This window comes from Carcharhinus amblyrhynchos, unplaced genomic scaffold (assembly GCF_965287045.1).
Source record: "Carcharhinus amblyrhynchos unplaced genomic scaffold, sCarAmb.v2.hapA scaffold_39, whole genome shotgun sequence".
NCBI classification, from domain to species: domain Eukaryota; kingdom Metazoa; phylum Chordata; class Chondrichthyes; order Carcharhiniformes; family Carcharhinidae; genus Carcharhinus; species Carcharhinus amblyrhynchos.
The window spans coordinates 5,338,487-5,365,254 of NW_027649780.1; the positions used below are offsets into that span (position 1 = coordinate 5,338,487).

The 26,768-nt window shown below is 46.1% G+C and overlaps 2 protein-coding genes across 2 annotated transcripts in view; one reads left to right on the plus strand and one right to left on the minus strand.

Annotated features, from left to right (window-relative positions):
- Nucleotides 1-6,960: 6,960 nt before the first annotated feature.
- LOC145363551 (uncharacterized) overlaps nt 6,961-26,768 on the minus strand; it is a 47,877-nt gene continuing 28,069 nt past the window's right edge. Inside the window, exons 4-6 of the mRNA XM_080218736.1 lie at nt 16,228-17,048; nt 14,100-14,168; nt 6,961-9,208 (exon numbers count right to left, since the gene is read on the minus strand). Of these exons, the coding sequence (XP_080074862.1) occupies nt 8,497-9,208; nt 14,100-14,168; nt 16,228-17,048 (1,602 nt within the window). The 3' untranslated portion in view covers nt 6,961-8,496. The remainder of the gene's footprint in view (nt 9,209-14,099; nt 14,169-16,227; nt 17,049-26,768) is intronic.
- Nucleotides 24,225-26,147, plus strand: LOC145363726 (uncharacterized). The gene has a single exon (XM_080218964.1). It carries the CDS (start codon nt 24,586-24,588, stop codon nt 25,258-25,260), a length of 675 nt encoding a protein of 224 aa, XP_080075090.1. The 5' UTR covers nt 24,225-24,585; the 3' UTR covers nt 25,261-26,147.

Genomic DNA, 26,768 nt, shown 5'->3' on the forward strand with positions numbered 1-26,768 from the left:
GAACACAATCCCACATCAGGCCCTAACCCCATATTATACCCGTTAATCCCGCTAATTTACACATCCCTGGACACGAAGGGGGCAATTTCTTTGCGTGGCCAATCAACCTAACCCGCACATCTTTGGACTGTGGGAGGAAACCGGAGCACCCGGAGGAAACCCACGCAGACACGAGGAGAATGTGCAAACTCCACACAGTCAGTGACCCAAGCTGGGAATCGAACCCAGAACCCTGGAGCTGTGAAGCAGCAGTGCTAACCACTATGCTACCGTGCCGCCCCAATTTAGCATGGCCATTCCACCTAACCTGCACAATAAGGGGCCCTTTTGTATTGCCAGTGCCCCCAACCTGCACATCTTTGGACACAGGGGCAACTTAGCACGGCCAATCCACCTAATCTTCAAAACTGTGGAGGGTGGGAGGAAACCGGGACACCCAGGAGGAAACCCAAGGAGACATGGGGAGAACATGCAGGCTCCACACAGACAGACGCCTGGGCTGGCCTACACTTTATTTATGGAATCATAGCGAAGATGCCCGGAGCTCTACAACGAAGACTACAATCAAGGCACAGCTTAAGAACATAAGAACATAAGAACATAAGAAATAGGAGCAGGAGTAGGCCATCTAGCCCTTCGAGCCTGCCCCGCCATTCAATAAGATCATGGCTGATCTGTCGTGGCTCAGTTCCACTTTCCCGCCCTCTCCCCATAACCCTTAATCCCCTCTCCCATCAAAAACCCATCAACCCGCGTCTTAAAAATATTTAGCGAGGCAGCCTCCACCACTTCAACGGGCAGAGAATTCCAGAGATTCACCACCCTTTGAGTGAAGAAGTTCCTCCTCAACTCCGTTCTAAACCGCCCCCCTTTTATCTTGAGGCTGTGCCCCCTAGTGCTATTGTCTTTTTTGAGCGGGAAGAGTCTTTCCACCTCTATCCTATCCATCCCATTCATCATCTTATACGTCTCAATGAGATCTCCCCTCATTCTTCTAAACTCTAACGAGTACAAGCCCAGTTTATTCAGCCTCTCCTCATAGCTCAACCCCCTCAACTCCGGTATCAGCCTAGTAAACCTCCTCTGCACTCCCTCCAAGGCCAAAATATCCTTGCGTAAGTGCGGCGCCCAAAACTGCACACAGTACTCCAGCTGCGGCCTCACCAATGCCCTATACAGCTGCAGCAAGACCTCCCTACTTTTATATTCAGTCCCCCTCGCTATGAAGGCCAGCATCCCATTCGCCTTCCTGACCACCTGCTGCACCTGCAAGCTGGGTTTTTGCGACTCATGCACAAGGACCCCGAGGTCCCTCTGCACCGTCGCCTGCTGCAGTTTTTCGCCCCGTAAGTAATAGTCATTCCTACCATTTTTCCTACCAAAGTGGACCACCTCACACTTGCCAACATTAAATTTCATTTGCCATTTCCTGGCCCATTCGCCCAGCCTATCTAGATCCTTCTGCAGACTCTCCACACCCTCCGCACAATTTGCCGTTCCCCCAATCTTGGTGTCATCAGCAAATTTCGACACCCTACACTCGGTTCCCTCCTCCAGATCATCTATATAAATGGTAAAAAGCTGAGGCCCCAGCACCGACCCTTCAATCAAGAGCGACCAGACATCGCCCAACGCAGGAACGCGAGTGTGTGCAAAGAGTGGCGCGGTGATTGTGCATGTTTTGTAAACAAGCTGCATTCTTCACCTCTCATTGATCAACAATTGTGTTTGATTGTGAGACAGAGGTTGTAGAGATTGCTAGAATGAATGCACGTGATTATATCTCTTTAGCCTCGAATGTACAGATTTTGACTCAGGTGGGACCACCAACTGAGATTCTTCAAAGTTTCCCCTCGGGAGGTACGTGTTAATACTTCTATATTGGCACACAACACGGTGGAATGACTAGTCAGGTGATGTGTTGGGTATGGTCACATGTATTGGGACACAGTGAAAAGCATTGTTTCTTGTATGCTACACAGACAAAATATATCGTACGTGGGGCAGGAAAGGAGAGGGTGCAGAATGTAGTGTTACAATCATAGCAAGGGTGCAGAGAGAATAGAGTTTTAGAAGCATAGAACATGTGTAAGTGATAAAATTAGAAGGTATGCCGGACAGTTTGCAAGAGGCTGCCTCACACTGGCGCCACCTTGAGTATATCTGTCTGGCAGCCTGAGTGGAGATTGTATAAGAACATAAGAAATAGGAGCAGGAGTAGGCCATCTAGCCCTTCGAGCCTGCCCCGCCATTCAATAAGATCATGGCTGACCTGAAGTGGATCAGTTCCACTTTCCCGCCCTCTCCCCATAACCCTTAATTCCCTTGTCTGTCAGAAATCTATCTACCGTACCTTAAATATATTTAGCGAGGTAGCCTCCACCACTTCAATGGGCAGAGAATTCCAGAGATTCACCACCCTTTGGTGAAGAAATTCCTCCTCAACTCTGATCTAAACTGCACCCCCCCCCCTTTATCTTGAGGCTGTGCCCTCTAGTCCTGCTATCCTTTCTAAGCGGGAAGAATCTCTCTACCTCTAACCTATCCATCCCCTTCAATATCTTATACGTCTCTATAAGATCCCCCCTCATCCTTCTAAACTCCAACGAGTACAGACACATTCTCAGCTCTCTCTGTGTCCAGGACAGGAAGCAGTGAGCATGGATCTGTCAATCAGCCCCTTCGGGAGAATTGGGAAGGTGGATATTAGATACAGCAGAGTGAGAATGGAGGGAGAGTGTGTGGGATGGAGATTTACAGCTTTTGGGGAATGAGAAGGAAAATAGAATTGTCAGTTCTGAATTTCTATCCTATACTGATTGCGGTGGCATTTGTAAATCACTTTTACAGGTTATTGCGACAGGGGCATTTGCAGACAGAAATCTCTCCAGACATGATGTCTAGATTTGACGGAGTCACTCCATTCCTTGGAGCCTGAGTCTCCTCGGTCTTTGAATCTAGAAGGACGAGTGTGTCACCCAAGTGAGAGTGCACTAACTGTGGAAAGAATATTAACCAGCTACAGAGGCTGAAAGCCATCACATTGTTCATAGCGGGGACAGACTGTACACGTATTTGGTATGTGAATGAGGCTCCAACTCTTAAACAGATCTGGGGTGATACAGCGAAACCTAAAACACGAAGAACCCATGGAAATGTGGGGACTGTGAGCAGACATTCAAAGCTCCATCAGAGCCGGAAAATCATCGGTGCATTCACGCTGGAGAGAGGCCATTCACCTGCTCTCAGTGTGAGAAGGGATTTAATGATTCATCCAACCTGGAGAGATACCAGCAAGTTCACACTGGGGAGAGACCATTCACCTGCTCTCAGTGTGCGAAAGGATTCACTCTTTTATCCATCCTGTGGAGACACAAGCGAGTTCACAAGTGATTACAAGTGCTGAAATCTGATGTTATTGTTTCTGCTCTCAATTCTCTCCAGGACTGCATTTTGTTCATTCTCACAGTTGGTCAATGGGGAAGATTTCTTGATGCTGGCCTGGTTGATCTCACAACTTTGCCTCCACTAGGCTGATGCTTTTGGAGCCTTGTTTCAAATACCCGCTTTCAGATTTTACAAGGATCACAGCCTCAAGATAAAGGGGGGGCGGTTTAGAATGGAGTTGAGGAAGAATTTCTTCACTGAAAGGGTGGTGAATCTCTGGAATTCTCTGCCCGTTGAAGTGGTGGAGGCTGCCTCGCTAAATATTTTTAAGACGCGGGTTGATGGGTTTTTTGATAAGAGAGGGGATTAAGGGTTATGGGGAGAGGGCGGGAATGTGGAACTGAGCTACGACAGATCAGCCATGATCTTATTGAATGGCGGGGCAGGCTTGAAGGGCTGGATGGCCTACTCCTGCTCCTATTTCTTATGTTCTTATGACAGAATGTAAGGGTGTTAGGAACTTAACAGATATTTAATTCTTATTTCTGTTTGGAACCTCCAAAGCATGCCACATTGCCGTGAAGGTGGGCTGGGGTTGTTACATGGTTCTTTTGTCTAATTTACCTGACATGTTTCTCACAGAAGCGATTTAGAGCAGGAATAGGCCAATTGACCCCTTAAACCTGCTGCCCCAAGACTGAAGTTCTGCAGAAAATTGACAGAGGGAAGAACAAGGCCTTTAAAGTGGATAAATGAATTGTACCCTGGGCTGCTGTGGGAGTCAAAGGAGGAGATTACAGGGGCACTGACCCAAATTTTCAACTCCTCTCTAGCATCGGGAGAGGTGCAGATGACTGGAGAACAGCTAATGTGGTTCCGCTATTTAGAAAGAGGGAAATCAGGCAACTACCCACCAGTGAGCCTCACGTCAGTGGTAGAGAAACTATTGAAGAAACTATTGAAGGAGAGTATCTATCTCCACTTGGAGACGGAAAGCTTGATCAGGAATAGACAGATATTTGCATCAGAGGGAAGCCATACCTGACAAATTTGATTGAATGTTTTGAGGAGGTGGCCAGGTGTGTCGGCAAGGTATGGAAGGGGATTCGTAATCAACTAATAAGATTTAGAGGCAGAATGCAGTCTTTCAGAGCAATCAGTAAGGAGTTAAATGATTATTTGGCAAGCTAACATAAATAGTTTACACGTATGTGAATGCAGAAAGTGAATCAAAACAAGTAGGTATGATTTTAAAATATATACGCTGATATTTTAAATGTATTTTAATGTATTGTATACTTAAGTCAAACAAAGGTACCGAAAGGCGTAGTGGTAAATGTCACTAGTTTAAAGCCAAAGTCCTGGGAACTGAGGGTACATATTCTGCAACGTTCATAAATAGATGTATCCACTGCCCAGACACAAAGATAGACACGCTCCTGGACGCAGGATCACATGTTTATTCAACTTTGAAGTGAACCGGAGGGAATGTCCATTTTGACCTTGTGGTAGCGTCTGCCGTTACCAGGCAACACAGATGTAGTTAGAGCCAAAAAGGTAAAAACGTCCAGATTTGAAATACAAATGGAATATCACCATGATATTAAGTATTACATATTTGGTTGAGATACTTGACAGAAATTTGTACTGATGTATGACTATTAAATGAAATTGATCTTAAGCTCAATGAAAGTTGGTATTGATTATGAAAAAGTATATTTGATCTGTATTTGATTCTGTGCTTCAGAGATTTTTGATAAGAGAGGGGATTAAGGGTTATGGGGAGAGGGCGGGAACGTGGAACTGAGACACAACAGATCAGCCATGATCTTATTGAATGGCGGGGCAGGCTCGAAGGGCTGGATGGCCTACTCCTGCTCCTATTTCTTATGTTCTTATGTTTTGGACTGGTTCTGTGGCTCTATTCCTCAGAGCTTTTAACCCTTTTGGAAGTCTTTGGTCGGCTGTACGTTTGTTTTTATGTTTTATGTTAAATAAATTGTTACATCTTTGCACAGTTTTGATTTGTCTATGTCAAGACACCTTGAAGTTTCCCCACAACACAAGGGTATGGCTGTCGATGTGGTTTATATGGATTTCAGCAAAGACTTTGGCATGGTCCCACAGGGGAGACTTGTAAAGGAGGTAAAAGTACATGGGATACAGGATAATTTGATAAAGTGGATTCAAAACTGGGTCAGTTGTAGGAGACAGAGAGTGATGACAGCTGCTTTAGTGACTGGAAGCCAGTGTCCAGTGGTGAACCACAGGAATGTGTGTTGGGCCCCCTATTCATCATTTATATAAATGACATTGATGACTATATGGAGAGGGGAGGGCGGGCGATAGGATTAGTAAGTTTGCAAATCTCACAAATGTTCGCCAGGTGATTAACGGTGAAGCAAAGTGTCTTGGGCTTCAAGAAGATGACTGTGTACAGTTCTGCACCCTGTTATAGAAAGGATATTATTAAATTAGAAAGAGTGCCAAAAAGATTTACTAGGATGGTATGGGACTTGATGGTTTGAGTTATAAGGAGAAGCTGGATAGACTGGGACTTTATTCTCTGGAGCGTAGAAGACTGAGGGTGATCTTATGGAGGTCTATAAAATAATGAGAGACATAGATCAGCTAGATAGTCAATATCTTTTCCCAAAGATAGGGGAGTCTAAAACTAGAGGGCATAGGTTTAAGGTAAGAGGGGAGAGATAGAAAAGTGTCCAGAGGGGCAATTTTTTTCACACAGAAGGTAATGAGTGTATGGCTCAAGCTGCCAGAGGTACAATTTTGTCTTTTAAAAAGCATTTAGACAGTTACATAGGTAAGATGGGTATAGAGGGATATGGGCCAAGTGCAGGCAATTGGGACTAGCTTCGGGGTTTAAAAAGAAAAAAGGTGGCATGGACAAGTTGGGCCGAAGGGTCTCTATGACTATAATGAAGTACAAGGGAACTCTGGTGGGGGGAAAGATTTAAAATGTAGAACTGGATTCGTACCATAAGTCTTTAGTTTATGAAGTGTTATGTTCATAGTGCGGGTTTTTAATATTGTTTTATAAATAAATTTTGGTTTTGTTCAAAAATGTTGAATCTTGTGGCATATTTATGAGCTATGAGGAGAGGCTGAATAAACTAGGCTTGTACTCGTTAGAGTTTAGAAGAATGAGGGGAGATCTCATTGAGACGTATAAGATGATGAATGGGATGGATAGGATAGAGGTGGAGAGACTCTTCCCGCTCAAAAAAGACAGTAGGACTAGGGGGCACAGCCTCAAGATAAAGGGGGGGGCGGTTTAGAACGGAGTTGAGGAGGAACTTCTTCACTCAAAGGGTGGTGAATCTCTGGAATTCTCTGCCCGTTGAAGTGGTGGAGGCTGCCTCGCTAAATATTTTTAAGAAGCGGGTTGATGGGTTCTTGATAAGAGAGGGGATTAAGGGTTATGGGGAGAGGGCGGGAAAGTGGAACTGAGCCACGACAGATCAGCCATGATCTTATTGAATGGCGGGGCAGGCTCGAAGGGCTAGATGGCCTACTCCTGCTCCTATTTTCTTATGTTCTTATGTTCTTATATTTCTTTGTTAATCACTGGCTATTTGAATTTCTCCTCAAATGTTAACAATTCTGACTGGTGTAAACACAATTCACAGCAACGTATTTCACAATGAGTCAAAGAAATGATTTCCTTGATTTTGTACAAAGTGTTATATGACAAGACACCCTCTTCTAGGATCCCCACAATTTCTCAATTCAAGCACTTCTTTTCATGAAACAAGCTGATAATTGATGATTAAAAATGGAACAAATTGTACCCCTACTAAAGCAGGAAGTCTGTTGCCCAGCAAAGAGGGTAATTTGGGATTTCTGCCATAGACCAAATGACATATACCCTCCAACCGTCGAAAGTGAATTATTTACATGAATTGTCCAGGTCACTGCAGTTATCAACTTGCAATTTGGCTGATCAGCTAAGATTTTCTGCAGCATTTCATCGATCACCGCGTGATTCCTTTCACAGAGTCCATCACTGAAAGGACTTTAAGCTGCGGTGTTCATGACCAGAATACTCATGTTTTCACACACTTCTCCAAACTCATCATTAACACATTCCCCTCCATTATCAGTCAGAAACTTAGCCGGTATACCAGTCCAGTCCCTATCCATTTCTCCACGACTTTGTCTTGAATCACCCTTTTGTCCTTGACATGGGGCGACACGGTGGTTAGCACTGCTGCTTCACAGCGCCAATGTACCTGGGTTCGATTCCTGGCTTGGGTCACTGTCTGTGTGGAGTTTGCACATTCTCCCCGTGTCTGCGTGGGTTTCCTCTGGCTGCTCTGTTTTCCTCCCACGTTCTGAAAGATGTGCTGGTTAGGTGCAATGACCTGACCAGACTGTGGCGACTGTGAGAATGTCATAGTAACTTCATTACCATGTTAATGAAAGCCTTACTGTGATAAATAAGCTTTAAACCTTTAAGCGTTTTATTGGAGAAAGACTAAATCGGGTTTCCACATCTTTAAGGTTTGGAATGAAAATATTTCTTGTCTTTATCTTGTACCTTTAGACCCACAGCAACTTCCTCAAAAGCTAAAGGAAGGTAGTCTCTGATATTTTTCATACATTCCACACTTTGCACTGATCTGTCCCAAGAGCCTCATGTACTCTTTATTATCACACTGCTTCTTTTAGCAGGATGTTTAGTCTTTGTTAAAAATGGGCGAGCAAATTATTTGTGCAGCTTTAAGACAATTTGTATTTTTTTCCTGCTTCTTTTCACCTGAAGAATTAACAACCCATTTCTAATTGGAGATTAGAATTCAGTGGAACCTCTCAGACACTCAACTGTAGATTTTGCATCAATTAAGCGTTGATGGAAAAGTTCATAATTTTATCGTGAACAAGATCCTGTTGAGAGTTCTTGAATTATGTGCGAAGGTCACAGACGGGGCATTTAAAAAGGGACACTGCAGCCCAAAGGTGAATGACATCTCCAGAATATTAAACTCCAGACTGTTATGTGGTTTGTTGATATCAGTAGAAACAAACCAAATATTGTCAGACTATCAGTCCAGGAACAGCAACAACAACAGCAGAATCTAACCTCTGTATTCACTTGTGAATTTGCTGGTGTGTTAGCAGGTGAGATGACCGTCTGAATGCCTTTCCACATACAGAGCAGGTGAATGGCCTCTCCCCGGTGTGAACTCGCTGATGTGCTTTGAGGTCAGATGACTGCCTGAACCTCTTTCCACAGGAAGTGCAGTTGAATGGTTTCTCCTCAGTGTGAACTCGCTGGTGTCTCAGAAGGTGCGATGACCGAGTGAATCCCTTCCCACACACAGAGCAGATGAATGGCCTCTCCCCAGTGTGAATTTGCTGGTGTTCATTGAACTCGGATGACTGCCTGAACCGCTTTCCACAGGAAGCACAGCTAAATGCCTTCTCCACAGTGTGAATTCTCTGGTGTGTGCAAAGTCCCGAAGACTGGGTGAATCCCTTGCCACATACAGAGCAGATGTATGGCCTCTCCCCACTGTGAATCTGCTGGTGCCTCAGCAGGGTGGAAGCGCATTTAAACTTTGTCCCACAGTGAGTGCAGCTGAATGGCCTGTCATCAGTGTGAATTCGCTGGTGTAAAATGAGTTTGGTTGTCTGAGTGAATCCCTTTCCACACACTGAGCAGGTGAACGGTCTCTCCCCAGTGTGACTGCGTCGATGAATTTCCAGCTGTGATGGAAAATTGAATCCCTTTCCACAGTCCCCACATTTCCACGGTTTCTCCATGGTGCTGATGTCCTTGTGTCTGCCTTGGTTTGATGATCAGTAAAGCCTCATTCACACACAGAACATGTGTACAGTTTCTCCTCACTGTGAATGCTGTGATTTCTTTCAGGCTGTGCAACTGGTTAAACCTCTTTCCACAATCAGTTCACTGGAACACTCTCACACAATGTGTGTGTGTCTCAGCACTTTTCCAGTCACACTGACATTCGAAATCTTTCCCCACAGACAGAATAAACATTTGTCCTTCCACAATCAAGACCAATGATATTCAGGTCCTGACGAATACAGTGACTGTCAGAGCCAGCTGCTGAATGCTTTCTCCACAGTGAGAAGTGTGTGCAAAATCCCGAAGACTGAGTGAATCCCTTGCCATATGCACAGCAGGTGTATGACCTCCCTCCACGTGAATCTGCTGGTGCCTCAGTGTGGTAGAAGCGCATTTAAACTTTGTGGGCAGCGCAGTGGCACATTGGTTAGCTCTGCTGCCTCACAGCGCCAGGGACCTGGTTTCGACTGCCAGCTTGGGTCACTGTCTGCAGAATGTGCACATTCTCCCCGTGACTGCATGGGTTTCCAGAGGGTGCTCTGGTTTTCTCCACAGTCCAAAGTTATGCAGATTAAGGCGAATTGGTCACGCTAAATTGCCCCTTGGTGTCAAGGGGATTAGTAGCATAAATGCATGGGGTTATGGGGAGAGGGCTTGGATGGGATTGTGTAGAATCGATGGGACGAATGGCCTCCTTCTGCACTGTAGGATTTTACTCTAACCTGATGTGATGTTTGCTCTGCCTTTCCCGTCTGTAAATCCTCCCTTTCTCACTCCCTGTAAAAGGAGTTTAGGAAAATCTTCATTGGAAATACAGGATGGAATTTCTTAACAGGCCTTCCAGCCCCAACACCCGCACTGCGCATGCTTCAGTCACAGCCCCGCCCCCTCGTTCACTCCGATTGGATGGAGGACCAGTGGGCCTCCTCGTCTCCTATTGGTCAGAGCTGCCGTCAATCAGTCCCGGGCATTGTGAGGTACGGGTGAAAGGTCAGGAGGCGGGGTTTACAATGACCATCCTCCACTCTCACTGTCGGAGCTGCCGTCAGTCAATCAATCCCCGGGCATTGTGAGGTGTCGGGTGAGAGGTCAGGGGGCGGGGTTTACAATGACCATTCTCCACTCTCACTGTCGGAGCTGCCGTCAGTCAATCAATCCCCGGGCATTGTGAGGTGTCGGGTGAGAGGTCAGGGGGCGGGGTTTACAATGACCATCCTCCACTCTCACTATCGAAGCTGCCGTCAATCAGTCCCGGGGCATTGTGAGGTATCGGGTGAGGTCAGGGGGCGGGGTTTACAATGACCATGTTCCATTCTCACCCTCTACAACTTCTGGCTCCTCCCCAGAAACCATCTCCAAACAAAGAGAGCAGCTCCCTTTGAGCACCCACACAACCAGCCAATGCAGAGGGAAAAGAACTGACATTTCAAGTCCAGGCAACCCTTTGTCCTGGACTCGAAACCTCAGCTCTTTTCTCTCCTTGCAGACACTGCCACACCTGCTGAGGTTTTCCAGCATTTTCTCTTTTGGTTTCAGATTCCAGCATCTACAGTAATTTGCTTTTAGACAAGACAGAGCGTTTTCTGAGGACTGTGCCCTGCCATTAGAGACCTAGTCTCAGCTAATCTTTGAATCCGGGGGAAGTGAAGATGAGATTCTGCTGAGAGGGATTGTAAAACATGAAGGATCAAGATCCATGTCCTACCATCCCCATGCTGCATTAATGAAGCTGTTGTTTGTATAGGCATAGAGATTTACAGCATGGAAACAGGCCCTTCTGCCCAACTTGTCTATGCCACTCCTTTTATAAACCCCCAAATTAGTCCCAATGGCTCGTGTTTGACTCATATCCCTCTATAGCCAGCTTACCCATGTAACTGTCTAAACGCTTTTTAAAAGACAAAATTGTACCTGCCTCTACTACTACCTCTGGCAGCTTGTTCCACTCACCACCCTCTGTGAAAAAAAATTGCCCCTCTGGACACTTTTGTATCTTCCCCCTTAAACCTATGCCCTCTAGTTTTAGGCTCTCATACCTTTGGGAAAAGATATTGACTATCTAACTGATCTATGCCCCTCGTTTTATAGACCTCTAATAAGATCACCCTTCAAGTCTCCTATGCTCCAGAGAATAAAGTCCCAGGCTATCCAGCCTCTCCTTATAACTCAAAGAACAAAGAACAAAACAGCCCGGGAAACAGGCCCTTCGGCCCAACGAGCCCGTGCCGCCATTTTAACACCACCGGTTCTCCCCTCCACCCATGACCCTTATCTATTGTTTTATGGCCATCCACAAACTCAAACCATCAGGTCACAGTAACATCCTAGTAAATCTTTTCTGCATTCTTTCTAGTTGAAAATATCCTTTCTATAACAGGGTGACCCAGAACTGTACACAGTGTTCCAAGTGTGACATTACCAATGTCACGTACAACTTCAATAAGACATCCCTACTCCTGTATTCAATATTCTGACTAATGAAACAAAGTATGCTGAATGCCTTCTTCATCACTCTGTCCATGTGTGACTCCACTTTCAAGGAGCTATAAACCTGCACCATTAGATTAACTCTCCCCTACCATTAACTGAGTAAGTCCTGCCCTGGTTCAATCGACCAAAATGCATCATCTTGCATTTATCTAAATTAAACTCCATCTGCCATTTGTCAGTCCACTGGCCCAATTGATCAAGATCCTGTTGCAATCCTAGATAGCCTCCTTCACTGACTATTATGCCACCAATCTTGGTGTCATCTGCAAACTTACTAAATATGCCTACTAAATTCTCATCCAAATTATTAATATAAATGACAAATAATAGTGCACCCAGCACTGATCCCTGACACACACCGTTGGTCGCAGGCCTCCAGTTTGAAAAACAACCCTCTACAACCTTCTGGCTTCTGTCATCAAGGACGGTCACGTGAGCACATCACTGTACCACAAGCTCACGGATAACCCCACGGTGTTCTACTTCTTCAGCTTCCACCCTAAACACGTTAAAGAAACCATCCCCAATGGACAAGTATATACAGGATCTGCTCAAATGAGGAGGATCGTAACAGATACCTCCAGATGCTTAACAATGCCCTCATAAAAACAGAATATGGCTGTTAACTCATTGATCGATAGTTCCGGTGCACCACAGCAAAAAACTGCACCAACCTTCTCAGAAGACAAACACGGGATAAGGGTGGACAGACTACCCTTCATCGTCCAATATTTCCCTGGAGCAGAGAAGCTACGACATCTTCACCGGAGCCTTCAACGTGTCATTGATGAAGATGAACATCTCGCCAAGGCCATCCTCACACCCCCACTTCTTGCCTTCAAACGACCGCACAACCTCAACAGAACACTGTCCACAGCAAACTACCCAGCCATCAGGAGAACAGTGACCACAACACCACACAACCCTGCCACAGCAACCTCTGCTGGATCATCGACATGGATGCCATCCTCTCACGTGAGAACACCATCCACCAGGTACACAGTATGTACTCTTGCAACTCGGCCAACGTTGTCTACCTGATACGTCACAGTAAAGGATGTCCCAAAGCATGGCACACTGGGGAGACCATGCAGACGCTACGACAATGGATGAATGAACACCACTTGAAATCACAAGGCAGGAGTGTTCTCCTCCTGTTGGCAAACACTTCAGCGGTCACGGGCATTCGGCCTCCGATCTTCTTCAAGGTGGCTTTCACAACACACAATAGCGCAGAGTCGCCGAGCAGAGACTGATAGCCAAGTTCCGCACACATGAGGATGGCCTCAACCAGGATATTAGGTTCATGTCACGCTATCTGTAACCCCCACAACTTGCCTGAGCTTGCAAAATCTCCAACTGTCCTGGCTGGAGACAATACACATCTCTTTAACCTGTGCTTAACCCACTCTCCACTCACGTTGTCTGTATCTTTAAGACCTGATTTCCTGTAAAGACTCGCATTCCAACTATTTTATCTTGTAAATTGAGTTTGTATCTATTTATGCCCTGTTGTGAACAGAACTCCCACTCACCTGGTGAAGGGGCTGTTCTCTGAAAGCTTGTGCTACCGAATAAACCTGTTGGGACTTTAACCTGATGTTGTGAGACTTCTTACTGTTTTGTCATCACGTCAATTTTGTATCCATTTAGCTACCTCAACCTGGGTCCTGTGAGATTTAACTTTACGCAACAACCTACCATGTGGTATCTTGTCAATCTGTTTTAATAATTTAAGAAAAAAAATACTGTCACAAGTAGGCTTATTTTAACACTGCAATGAAGTTACTGTGAAAATCACCTAATTCCTCCACTGCTCAGCTTCATGGAGGGAGAATTTAGCGTTCACAGAGGGAGAATGCACCTTTTGGACCGTGGAAGGAAACTGGAGCATCCGGAGCAAATCCTTGCAGACATAGATCATAAAACCCTACAGTGCAGAAAGAGGCCCTTCAGCCCATCGAGTCTACACCGAACACAATCCCTACCCCCATATCCCTACATTATTATACCCACTAATCCCTCTAACCTATGCATTCCTGACATGGAGAGAACGTGCAAACTCCACACAGTGTTCCAAGCCGGGTCAAACCTGGGTCCCTGGCGCTGTGAGGCAGAATACCAACCATTGTGCCACTGTGCTGTCCTGCAGCAATAATAGCAATACACAGTAACAGCAATTCACAGCTATTCTGCTATGCTTTGTACGTGAATGGGAACTATCAGCTATTTTTACCACCATGAGCCAGGGATGTAGATTGTAACCTCTTCATTGAATTCCATTGATGTTGATTCTCTCAAAAAGAGCTGCTGTAAAAAGAACTTTGTCCACCAGTAATGACTAATAACGCAACATTTTTGTATCCAAGTGCGCTGACACCTGATCACTTACCGAGCGAGTGAGTTTTTGATAGTCGAACTCAAATAATCACAGATATTGCAGGTGAGTGTCTGGCTACAACTGTATTGAGAGAAAAGGAATTGGGCAGTGAAATTGCACCCAACTGGACAATAGTTGAGAGGTACTGGAGGAGGATGGTTCTATCAATGGTGTCAAAGACTGCAGAATGTCCAAAAAGGACAATAAGGAACAGTAATCCTTGTCGTAGTCACGTTAGATGAAATTTGTTACTGTGATAAAGAACTGTTTTAACACTGTGGCAGGGGCAGAAATCTTGTTGGAGGGATTGAAAAGTTCGAATTCCTGGGCATTTTCAGAGATGACAAGAGCTTTGGGGAGGAAAGGCTGGCTAGGACATTGGGCGGTAGTTTTCAGGAATTCTTTCTGAGGATGGGTGAAAATGCTCGGTTTAAAGGCAAAAGGAGCAGTAAATTAAGGGGAAGAGAGAGATGGAGCAATATCAGCTAACATGGGCTGTTGGGAAATCAGGATTTTAATGGGAATAGGGTTGATGGAGCAGGAGGTGAATCTCATGGACTAGATGAGCCTTGAGAAGGCATGAGGGGATATAAAAGAGGCCTTCTATAGGGTTCAGAACTGTGGTACTGGAGATCTTTACAGGCACTTTGGCACAGTGGGCTAAGAACATAAGAAATAGGAGCAGGAGTAGGCCATCTAGCCCCTCGAGCCTGCCCCGCCATTCAATAAGATCATGGCTGATCTGAAGTGGATCAGTTCCACTTTCCCGCTTTCTCCCTATAACCCTTAATCCCCTTGCCTACCAAAAACCTATCTACCCGCGTCTTAAATATATTTAGCGAGGCAGCCTCCACCAGTTCAACGGTCAGAGAATTCCAGAGATTCATCACCCTTTGAGTGAAGAAGTTCCTCCTCAACTCCGTTCTAAATTGCCCCCCCCACTTATCTTGAGGCTGTGCCCTCTAGTCCTGCTGTCCTTTCTGAGCGGGAAGAACCTCTCCACCTCTACCCTATCCATCCCCTTCATCATCTTATACATCTCAATAAGATCCCCCCTCATCCTTCTAAACTCCAACGAGTACAAGCCCAGTCTATTCAGCCTCTCTTCACAATCCAACCCCCTCAACTCCGGTATCAGCCTAGTGAACCTCCTCTGCACTCCCTCCAAGACCAAAATATCCTTGCGCAAGTGCAAGGAAAGCAGCAAAAGCAGCTGATTGGATGGTCACAAGGAGACAGAAGAAGAGAGAGACTGGCAAAAAAAAAACTAATTTATATTGGCGATGTTGAAAACACTTAATAGATTGCATTGAACACATATATCATTTATGTGACACCTCAGCAGCTCTGGCAGCATCTGTAAGGAGAGAAAAGAACTGGCGTTTCGAATCCAGATAGCCCGTTGTCAAAGCTTTGACAAAGAATCACCTGGACTCAAAACGACAGCAGCTTTGACAAAGGGTCATCTGGACTGGTCAGCTCTTTCCTTACAGACGCTGCTAGACCTTTTGAGACTTTTCCAGCATTTTCTCTTTTGGTTTCAGATTCCAGCATCCGCAGTAATTTGCTTTTATCGTTTATGCAACGTTTATCCCTAATATTACCACCCATAACAGGGCTGGTGTTATACCAGACTCGATAAACATGGTTCAGTGCTGGATATGACGAACAAAATCCTACACAACGCAGTCACTTGTCAACTTGGTGATGACTCAGCAGGTTGGATAAACAAGCAAATTCAGAGCAGATGAACAGAATCTCTCCCCAATGTGAATTTGCTTGCGTTCAGTGAGTTTGGATGAGTTTTTGAACTCAGTCCCTCACTAAGAGGGCCTGAACGCTCTCTCATCACTGTGAACACATTAATCAGACATCACTTCTTGGGAACATGTGTCATACTTCGGGCACTTGAAAGAGCTCTCAACTCGATGGTGCCTCACCAAGCTGGACAACTGAGTGAATTCTTTCCCACGCACTGAGCAGTTGAACAGCCTCTCCCCGGTGTGAACTTGCTGGCGACGGGAAGACCGAGTGAATCCCTTCCCACAGTCAGAGCAGGTAAATGGCTTCTCCCCAGGGTGAATTCGCTGCAACGTCAGTAGGCTGGAGGGCTGAGTGAATCTCGCCCCATGCTCAGGGCGTGGATCTGTCCCCAGTGTGAACTTGCTGGTGTCTCAGCAGGCTGCATAGCTGAGTGAATCCCTTCCCACACTTGGAGCAGACGAATGGTCTCTCCCCGGTGTGAATCCGCTTGTGTTTGAGCAGACTGGATGACTGTGTGAAGCCCTTCCCACACTGGGAGCAGGTGAACGGTCTTTCCCCTGTGTGAACCCGTTGGTGCTCCAGCAAGTTGGATGAACGGGTGAATCCCTTCCCACACTCAGAGCAGGTGAACGGTTTCTCTGCAGTGTGACTGCGCTGGTGTGTAGTGAGGTCTGATAATGTCTTGAACCCAGACCTGCAGTGAGAACACCCAAACGGTCTCTCGTCAGTGTGAACACGTTGATGCGATATCAGCTCCCAGGAACTTTTGTAGCGTTTCCCACAGTCTGGGCATTTGAAAGGCCGCTCCCCATTGTGAAGCCGCCAGTGTGTCAGCAGGGTGGATGAAGAAGTGAAGTGCTTCCCGCACTCAGAGCAGGTGTACGGTCTCTCCCCTGTGTGAACTCGCCGGTGTGTCAGCAGGTTGGAAGAGTTAATGAATCCCTTCCCGCAGTCTGGGCAGGTGAACGGCTTGTCCCCGGTGTGAGTGCGCCGGTGAGTTTCCAGTTCAGACGGAGCTCTGCACCCCTTCCCACAATCTCCACATTTCCACGGTTTCTTCCCAGTGTGACTGCCCTCGTGTTTTGACAGGGCAGACGACTGACTGAAGCCTCGTCCACAAACAGAACATGTGTACGGTTTCTCCCCACTGCGAATGGTGCTTTCTTCTTCCATGTTCGAAAGCTGACAACATTCATCCTACAGTAGGTTGGGCAACTCTGTCACATCCTGACATGATGTGGAACTTCAGTTTCCTGACTGAAAGTCCAATCCTGTGAAATTGATTTAAAATAGAAAAAAGGGAGTGAGCAGGAACCCACAAAAACACAAAGACATGTTCATAGAATCCCTACAGTGCGGAAGGAGGCCATTCAGCCCATTGAGTCTCCACTGACCACAATCATACCCAGGCTCTATCTCCATAATCTCATACATTTACCTCTAGCTAGTTCCCCTGACACTAAGGGGGAATTTAGCATGGCCAATCCACCTGACCCGCACATCTTTGGACTTGGGAGGAACCTGGAGCACCCGGAGGAAACCCATGCAGATACAAAGAGAAGGTGCAAACTCCACACAGACAGTGACACAAGCTGGGAATCGAACCTGAATTTGGTAGTTTGTGGGGCTGGTACTAGGAAAAACAAGAAAACTGTCGGGATTGTCAGAAAAACCAAACTGGTTCAATAATATCCTTCAGGAAAAGGAACGTGTCACCCGGAACGGATCCACAGAACATTCTGGTTTCTATGGGTGGAGACAGAGAGTGATGTACAGAGAGAAAGAAACAGATAGATAGAACGAGGGAGTGGCAGGGTGGGAGGAAGAGACATTTCTAACACAGCTTTGATGTAATGTCCAAAGCCTAAATTTTAAAATTCTCAACCTCCTGTTCAATTCCATCTAGAGTCTTGCCTTTCCCGATCTCTCTAATCCCCCATTGGCCTCAACTTTTGAAGATATCTGTGCTCCTGTACTTCTGACCTCCAGAACATTTGTGATTTCAATTACTCCACCTTTGGTGGCCGAGCCTTCAGCTGCCAAGGCCATAAACTGTGGAATTTCCTCCAAACATCCTATCCACATCACTTTCCTCATTAAAGAAGCTCCCACCTTTTTGACCAAACATTTAGCCATCTGTCCTAATATCTCCTTACGTGGCTCAGTGTGAAATCTTGCTTGTAACACTTCCGCGAAACACTTTGCAATGTCCTATCACACGTAAAGTGCTACATAAATAGAAATTGTTATTACTGATTTGGACACAGATCATTGTTGCTTCATCATCACTGGGTGAATAACCTGTAATTCCTTACCTAACAGCATTGCGGGAGCACCTTCACCGCACAGGCTGCAGCAGTTCAAGATGGTCAAACATAATCTTTTCCACAAGTAACTGTGGATGAGGAATATTTGCTGCTGGTCTTGGGAAAGTACAGTAAAAAGTCTGACAACACCAGGTTTTAGTCCAACCGATTTATTTGATAATACTCACAAGCTTTTGAGGGGACTGCCTCTTCGTCACCTGACGAAGAGGCAGTCCCCTCGAAAGCTTGTGAGTATTATCAAATAAATCGGTTGGACTAAAACCTGGTGTTGTCAGACTTTTTACTGTGTTTACGCCAGTCCAACGCCGGCATTCCCACATCAGGTCTTGGGAAAGCTCAGGGGAACGAGAGGAGCTGATGTGCCCTTGCAGAGAGCCAACATAGGCAGGTTGGGTAGAACAGCCTCGGATTATATTGTGTCATTGAACGCTTACAGTGAGGAAGGACTTAAACTGGATCCCAGGCATCAACTTCAACAACCAATGCCCAATAAGCTAAACAGGTTTTTAATTGGTCTGTCTGTGTTTCCAGACTGAACAAAGCGAGCAACAAAATAAAGAGGAAAATACTGCAGCTGGAAATCTGAAATGGAAAAAGAATATGCTGGAAATTCTCAGCAGGGCAGGCAGTATCTGCAGATAGAGAAACAGCGTTAGTGTGTCAGGGTGTATTCGAGAGAATAGGAAATACCTGGGGGGTGGGGGTGAAGTCACAGCGCAATTGTCGCTGTTTGATGAGATCACAAACAGGAACACAGAACATCTGGGTCTGTGCAAACCAGTGATCACCACACATTATGAAGGATGTGAGGTTCTTTGGGAGGGTGCAGAGGAGATTTACCAGAATGAGGAATGAGGGATTATAGTTACAATGTTAGAGTGGAGAAACTGGGATAGTTCTGCTTGGAATGAAGTAGATTGAGGACAGATTTGATAAAGATGTACCCATTTATAGCAGATTTAATAACATAGATAAAGAAAAGCTGTTCCCATCAGCTGATTTACAAAGGATTTGTGGATCCAGTTTTAAGATTTTGAGCAAGATCTACAGGGGAGAGGTTTGAGGAAAAACACACAGTGAGTGATAATGATCTGGAATTCAATGTTTGCACTCAAAAGGCAGATAACACCCAGGTCCTGTTGAATAGTGACGCTGTCAGATTTTGATGTGAGGTCTCGTTTGAGTTCCTGTCTGCAAACAAGAACATAAGAAATAGGAGCAGGAGTAGGTCATCTAGCCCCTCGAGCCTGTCCCGCCATTCAATAAGATCATGGCTGATCTGATAGTGGTTCAGTTCCACTTACCCGCATGCTCCCCATAACCCTAATTCCCTTACTGATCAGAAATCTATCTACCCGTGACTTAAACATATTTGACGAGGTAGCCTCCAGTGCTTCAATGGGCACAGAATTCCAGAGATTCACTACCCTATTCCAGAGATTCACTAGCCTCTTCCAATACACTGCAAAATAAATTTACAAAATCCATCACAGTCAGTCCAGGTCTGAAATTTGGAACAGACAAACATTTCTCTCAGTTTCAGTTTTCTGTGTGTAAATCCTCCCCTTCTAACTCCCTGTAAAAGGAGTTTCCAGAATCCAAGATAGAAATTCACAACATTTTCTCCTGTTTCCTGGATGTCTGCACTTGCTCCCTGCTGCACATCTTAATATCAGCACTCCCTCAATTTGAGATGATGTCTACTCAAGGTCATGAGTTTCTGCCATCAGTCAAGATCAACAGATCTTTGGATACATAGAATCCCTACAGTGTAGAAGGAGGCCATACAGCCCATTGAGTCTGCACCGACAACAGTTCCCCCAAGCCCTATTCCTGTAACCCCACATATTTCTCTTGCTATCCCCCTGACACTAAGTGGCAATTTAGCATGGCCAATCAACCTAACTTGCACATCTTTGGCCAGGGGCAGGAATGATTTGGAGGTGCAGGCATCCTTCATGACACATATGACAGCGCAGAGTCGTTGAGCAGAGACCGATAGTTCCCCCAGTCTGTACATTCCACACATTGTTAGTCCAGTCTGTGCTCTGATAGCCAAGTTCCGCACATATGAGGACGGCCTCAACCAGGATCTTGGGTTCATGTCACACTATCTGTAACCCCCATGACTTGCCTGGGCTTGCAAAATCTCACTAACTGTCCTAGCTGGAGTCAATACACATCTCTTTAACCTGTACTTAATGCTCTCTCCACTCACATTGTAAAAACTTGCACTCCAATCATTATTTTGTAAATTAAGTTTGCGTCTTTATATGCCCTGTTTGTGAATAGAACTCCCACTCACCTGACGAAGGGGCAGCGAGCGCTGCGAAATCTAGTGGCTTCTGCTACCAAATAAACCCGTTGGACTTTAACCTGGTGTAGTGAGACTTCTTACAGGGGCAGGAGACCAGAGCAGCTGGGTGAAACCCAGGCAGACATGGGAGGACATGCAAACTCTGCATGGTCACTCAAAGCTGGAAGTGAACTCGGGCCCCTGAGGTAGCAGTGCTAACCACTGTGCCAGCATGTTGCCTTTTTTTAAAACAAACACGGGGCAGTGGAATCCAAACAGCAGGATTTGCATCTTTTTTTTTACTTCTCTGCCTCATCAATGAGACATTGGGTCTCAGAGGGTTGATGCAGTTTGATGGACAAGTTGTCTCCATTCTGAACAATGGGGAACAAGCTCCACCCACTTATTGGCAATATTGCCCCCTACAAAGATGGTGGCCGGCCCCACACACACACAAAACACACGCTGCTGCACATTGCCCTTAATAAAGATGGCGGTCGCTAACCCAGGCCGAATACTGGAAGTTGCGTTCCCCTGCCTTGCAAATAAGGGACTTTGGAATTCTTATTCGTCAATTGGATTTTCACAATATGATTACAAAATCTTCCCACCTCCCCGCCAGATTTGTCATTCCCCCTATCCCTTATATTCTGCTTACTGTTTTTGGATCCATAAAACAGCCTCTCCCCATCGCCATTGCCCGCAGTACGCATGCTTCAATCGCTGCCCGGCCCCCCCCCGCCCCTCATTCACTCCGATTGGTTGGAGGACCAGCGGCCTCCCGCTCGGTCCTCCAGCCCCGCCCCCTCATACACTCCGATTGGTTGGAGGACCAGCCGCTCCCCCCCCCCCCTCGGTCCTCCAGCCCCGCCCCCTTTCCCTTATTGATCCGGTGCTGCCGTCAATTAGTCCCCGGGCATTGTGACGTCGGGCATGCGCAATGCGGCTCATGTCCAGGGACAGGCGCTGGTTTGTCTCATCTTCAGGCGGTTAAGCGGAGGCGGTGTGAGGGGCGGCTCCACGCCCCCGGTGGAGGACTCAGCAACCCCAGTGGAGGACTCAACGTCCGCCAATAAGAAACTAGCGGCACCGCCTCAACACCCAACACAACAACAGCTGCAGCGCTTTCTCCTGGTGCCAGGGCCCCACTGGACAGATGTGGCTTCAGGAAGCAAATGCAGCAATGGGTTTGTCAATGAGAAATCATCTTTAACTCACTTCACTGATCCTGGAGTGGGAGGAGGGGAGAGACAATTTCTATCTTTTTTTACTCATATGTGCGATTTGGGCGTCTCTGACTGGCCAACATTTATTGCCCATCACTAGTTGCCCTTGAAGCTGAGAGTCAGCCACATCGCTGTGTGGCTCTGGAGTCACATGTAGGCCAGACCGGGTAAGGACGGCAGATTTCCTTCCCTAAAGGATACTAGTGAACCAGATGGGTTCTTCTGACAATTCACAATGGTTTCTTGGTCAACAGTAGATTCTTAATTCCGGATTTTTTTTTAAAATTGAATTCAAATTCCACCATCTGCTGTGGCAGGATTTGAAACTGGGTCCCCAGAATATCAGTTGAATTTCTGCATTAATAGTCTGGACATGATACCATTGCTTCCCTTAGATTCTTAATTCCAGATTTTTTTTTTATTGAATTCAAATTCCACCATCTACTGTGGCAGGATTTGAAACTGGGTCCCCAGAATATCAGCTGAATTTCTGGATTGATAGTTTGGACATACCATTAGGCCATTGCTTCCCTTAGATTCTTAATTCCAGATTTTTTAAAATTGAATTCAAATTCCACCATCTGCTGTGGCAGGATTTGAAACTGGGTCCCCAGAATATCAGTTGAATTTCTGCATTAATAGTCTGGACATAATACCATTGCGTCCCTTAGATTCTTAATTCCAGATTTTTTTTTATTGAATTCAAATTCCACCATCTACTGTGGCAGGATTTGAAACTGGGTCCCCAGAACATCAGCTGAATTTCTGGATTGATAGTTTGGACATACCATTAGGCCATTGCTTTCCTTAGATTCTTAATTCCAGATTTTTAAAAATTGAATTCAAATTCCACCATCTGCTGTGACAGGATTTGAAACTGGGTCCCCAGAATATCAGTTGAATTTCTGGATTGATAATCTGGACATAATACCATTAGGCCATCGCTTCCCTGTTGTTGTGAGGGTTCTACCACCCTTTCAGACAGCGAGTTCCATATTCCCATCACCCACAGATTAAAAGCATTGGCTTAGGTCTTCTCAGTATTCAATTTAATTAATCAGGAAACGAGCAGGAACCAGAATGGGCCCCAAGACTGACAGGTTTAACTTTTTTTGAGAGGGCTAGGAATAAGGAAGGAAAACCGTGGAGGGGGGGAAGTTCACAAAGGTCACCTTCATGATTGTTTCTTAAATCTCCACACTGTAAGTTCTAGACACGACATTAACATTTGTGTTCGGTCAGGGTGATTCAGATTGTTTTGTCACGAGTTGGCGGTTGGTGACTAGTGGAGTGCCCCAGGGATCGGTGCTGGGGCCTCAGCTATTTACCATTTATATAGATGATCTGGAGGAGGGAACCGAGTGTAGGGTGTCGAAATTTGCTGATGACACCAAGATTGGTGGAACGGCAAATTGCGCGGAGGGTGTGGAGAGTCTGTAGAAGGATCTAGATAGGCTGGGCGAATGGGCCAGGAACTGGCAAATGGAATTTAATGTTGGCAAGTGCGAGGTGGTCCACTTTGGCAGGAATAATGGTAGGAAGGATTATTACTTACGTGGAGAAAAACTGCAGCAGGCGACGGTGCAGAGGGACCTCGGGGTCCTTGTGCGTGAGTCGCAAAAACCCAGCTTGCAGGTGCAGCAGGTGGTCAGGAAGGCAAATGGGATGCTGGCCTTCATAGCGAGGGGGATTGAATATAAAAGTAGGGAGGTCTTGCTGCGGCTGTATAGGGCATTGGTGAGGCCGCAGCTGGAGTACTGTGTGCAGTTTTGGGCGCCATACTTACGCAAAGATATTTTGGCCTTGGAGGGAGTGCAGAGGAGGTTTACTAGGCTGATGCCGGAGTTGAGGGGGTTGAGCTATGAGGAGAGGCTGAATAAACTAGGCTTATACTCGTTAGAGTTTAGAAGAATGAGGGGAGATCTCATTGAGACGTATAAGATGATGGATAGGATAGAGGTGGAGAGGCTCTTCCTGCTCAGAAAGGACAGTAGGACTAGGGGCCACAGCCTCAAGATAAAGAGGGGGGCGCTTTAGAACGGAGTTGAGGAGGAACTTCTTCACTCAAAGGGTGGTGAATCTCTGGAATTCTCTGCCCGTTGAGGTGGTGGAGGCTGCCTCGCTAAATATTTTTAAGACGCGGGATGATGGGTTTTTGGTAAGCGAGGGGATTAAGGGTTATGGGGAGAGGGCGGGAATGTGGAACTGAGCCACGACAGATCAGCCATGATCTTATTGAATGGCGGGGCAGGCTCGAAGGGCTAGATGGCCTACTCCTGCTCCTATTTCTTATGTTCTTCTTATGAGTAGTGAATGAAGTGCATTATGAAACATGTTGTTATCTCTAGTTCTATAAACTTTTTTAAAGGATACAGACAGAATTAACCAACCTTATTTTGATTTCAGTTCAGGGAGAAGGGAGTGTTTGTGGGATAGGGATCTGCAGTTTTGGGAATAAGAGATGAAAAAAATGTTCCATAGAAATTAGAATTGTCTGTCCTGAATGCCTATCCTGGTTTGACAGTGATGACTTTTGTGAACTCCTTTTACAGGATATTAAAAAGAGAGAATTAGCAGTTACGTGACTTGAACCGAACATCACATCAAGATTTGACGAGTCACGAGATTTATCAGGAGCTGAATACCGTTGACCTTTGAATGTGGAAAGAGAAATGTTTGACTGTTCTGTCTGTGAGAAAAGTTTTCAAACATCAGTGTGACAGGAAAAGCACCGAGACACACACACACCCCGAGTGAGAGTGTTCCAATGCGCTGAGTGTGGCAAGAACTTTAATCAGTTACACAGCCTGAATAAGACATTGCATCAGTTACAGTGGGAGGAACTGTTCTCTGTGTGGACAAGGTTCAGCTGAGCATCGAACACCATGGAGAAACCGTGGAAATGTGGGGACTGTGGCCAGGCATTCACTGCCCCCTCCAAGCTGGAAATTCATCGACGCACTCACACTGGGGAGAGACCATTCATCTGTTCGACATGTGGGAAGGGATTCAGTCAGCCGTACAGCCTAGTAGTGCACCAGCGCGGTCACACTGGGGAGAGGCCGTTCAAATGCTCTACGTGTGGCAAGAGGTTCATTAATTCATCCAATCTCCTGAGACATCAGCACACTCACAGTGAAGAAAAACCGTTCATCTGCTCTTACTGTGGGAAGAGCTTCAGTCTTTCAACCATCCTCATCTCACACCAGCGAGGTCACACCGGAGAGAGGCCATTTACCTGCTCTGTGTGTGGGAAGGGATTCACTGAGTCAGCCAACCTAGCGTTACACCAACGAGTTCACACCGGGGAGAGGCCGTTCACTTGCTCCACGTGCGGGAAAGAATTTATTAATTCGTCCAATCTAGTGTCACACCAGCGAGTTCACACTGGGGAGAAACCATTCAGCTGCACTTCCTGTGGAAAAAGTTTCAGGCATTCGGGCAACCTCAGTGTACACCAGCGGGTTCACACTGGGGAGAGGCCATTCACCTGCTCCCAGTGTGGGAAAGGATTCACTTGCTCGTCTCACCTGGTGAGACACCAGCGACTTCACAAGTGACGGCAGGGAGCGGATTTTGTGTTACCGCTTGCTATTTTAAAGTTTACTTCTTAGTCACGAGTAGGCTTACATTAACACTGCAATGAAGTTACTGTGAAAATCCCCGAGTCGCCACACTCCGGCGCCAGTCCCGGTACACTGAGGGAGCATTGAGCGTGGCCAATGCACCAAACCAGCACGTCTTAAGGACTGTGGGAGGAAACTGGAGCCCCCGGAAGAAACCAACGCAGACACGGGGAGAACATGCAGACCCTGCACGGACAGCGACCCACGCCAGAAATTGAACCCAGGCAATCCCTGATGCTGTGAGGCGGCAGTGCCACCGTGTTGCCCAACCACATTCAGGACTGAATCACGTTCATTCTGACAGCTTGTTTGTTTTTCTTGATACTAGTAATCCTTGTAACTGGGCTGGAGTTTAATATTCTGGATCTAGAGCTGATTGTGTTCTCGGGGCTGCAGTGTCTCTTTAAGAACCGCTCTTAAATCTCTTTAAGAAATGATCTTTCCCCGTAATTCAGGAACTCTCATCAGAAATTAGTTTACAACAAGATTCTGAATTTTTGCTTTAATCCCAAATTGATCTTTGGTCCAGATTCTACAACTCAGTGTCTGAGAGGTTGCACTGATGAACATCTCCAATTAGAACTTGCTGATTAATCCTTGCTGACAATTCTTGCTGACCTGCACATTACACACAGTGACACCTCCATTATCCACCAGAAAGAAGGGGAATGAGAATTGGTGGAGAATCGAGAGTTCCCAAATGTTATGTCTGGTACAGAAATCCCCGTAGCTCAGGAACATATTGAGACGTATAAGATGATGAATGGGATGGATAGGATAGAGGTGGAGAGGCTCTTCCCGCTCAAAGGACAGTAGGACTAGAGGGCACAGCCTCAAGATAAGCAGGGGGGGGCGGGGTGGTTTAGAACGGAGTTGAGGAGGAACTTCTTCACTCAAAGGGTGGTGAATGTCTGGAATTCTCTGCCCGTTGAAGTGGTGGAGGCTGCCTCGCTAAATTTATTTAAGACGCAGGTTGATGGGTTTTTGATAGGCAAGGGGATTAAGGGTTATGGGGAGAGGGTGGGAAGGTGGAACTGAGCCACGACAGATCAGCCATGATCTTATTGAATGGCGGGGCAGGCTCGAAGGGCTAGATGGCCTACTCCTGCTCCTATTTCTTTATGTTCTTTATGTAACAGAGACAGGTTTAATCTGAGTAACAGACTCCACCTTCCAAAATCTTTAGGAATGTACGGAATATAAGTAAGTTTTTTTTTAAGTTTATTTATTACTCATAAGTAAGGCTTACATGCAATGAAGTAACTGTGAAATTCCCCCTGTCGCCACAGTCCGGCGCCTGTTCGAGTCAATTCCCCTAAACCATTCACCTAACCATTCATTTGAACATCGTAGAAGAAGCTGACCCTCTCTTATGATGAAAGCTTCCACAGCAGCTTGCTGGGTGACAAACAAATTAATATGCCCTGTTTGTGGAGGTATAT

Coding starts and splice junctions, on each gene's coding strand:
- LOC145363726 (XM_080218964.1), top strand. CDS start 24,586: ATGGAGAAACCGTGGAAATGTGGGGACTGTGGCCAGGCATTCACTGCC.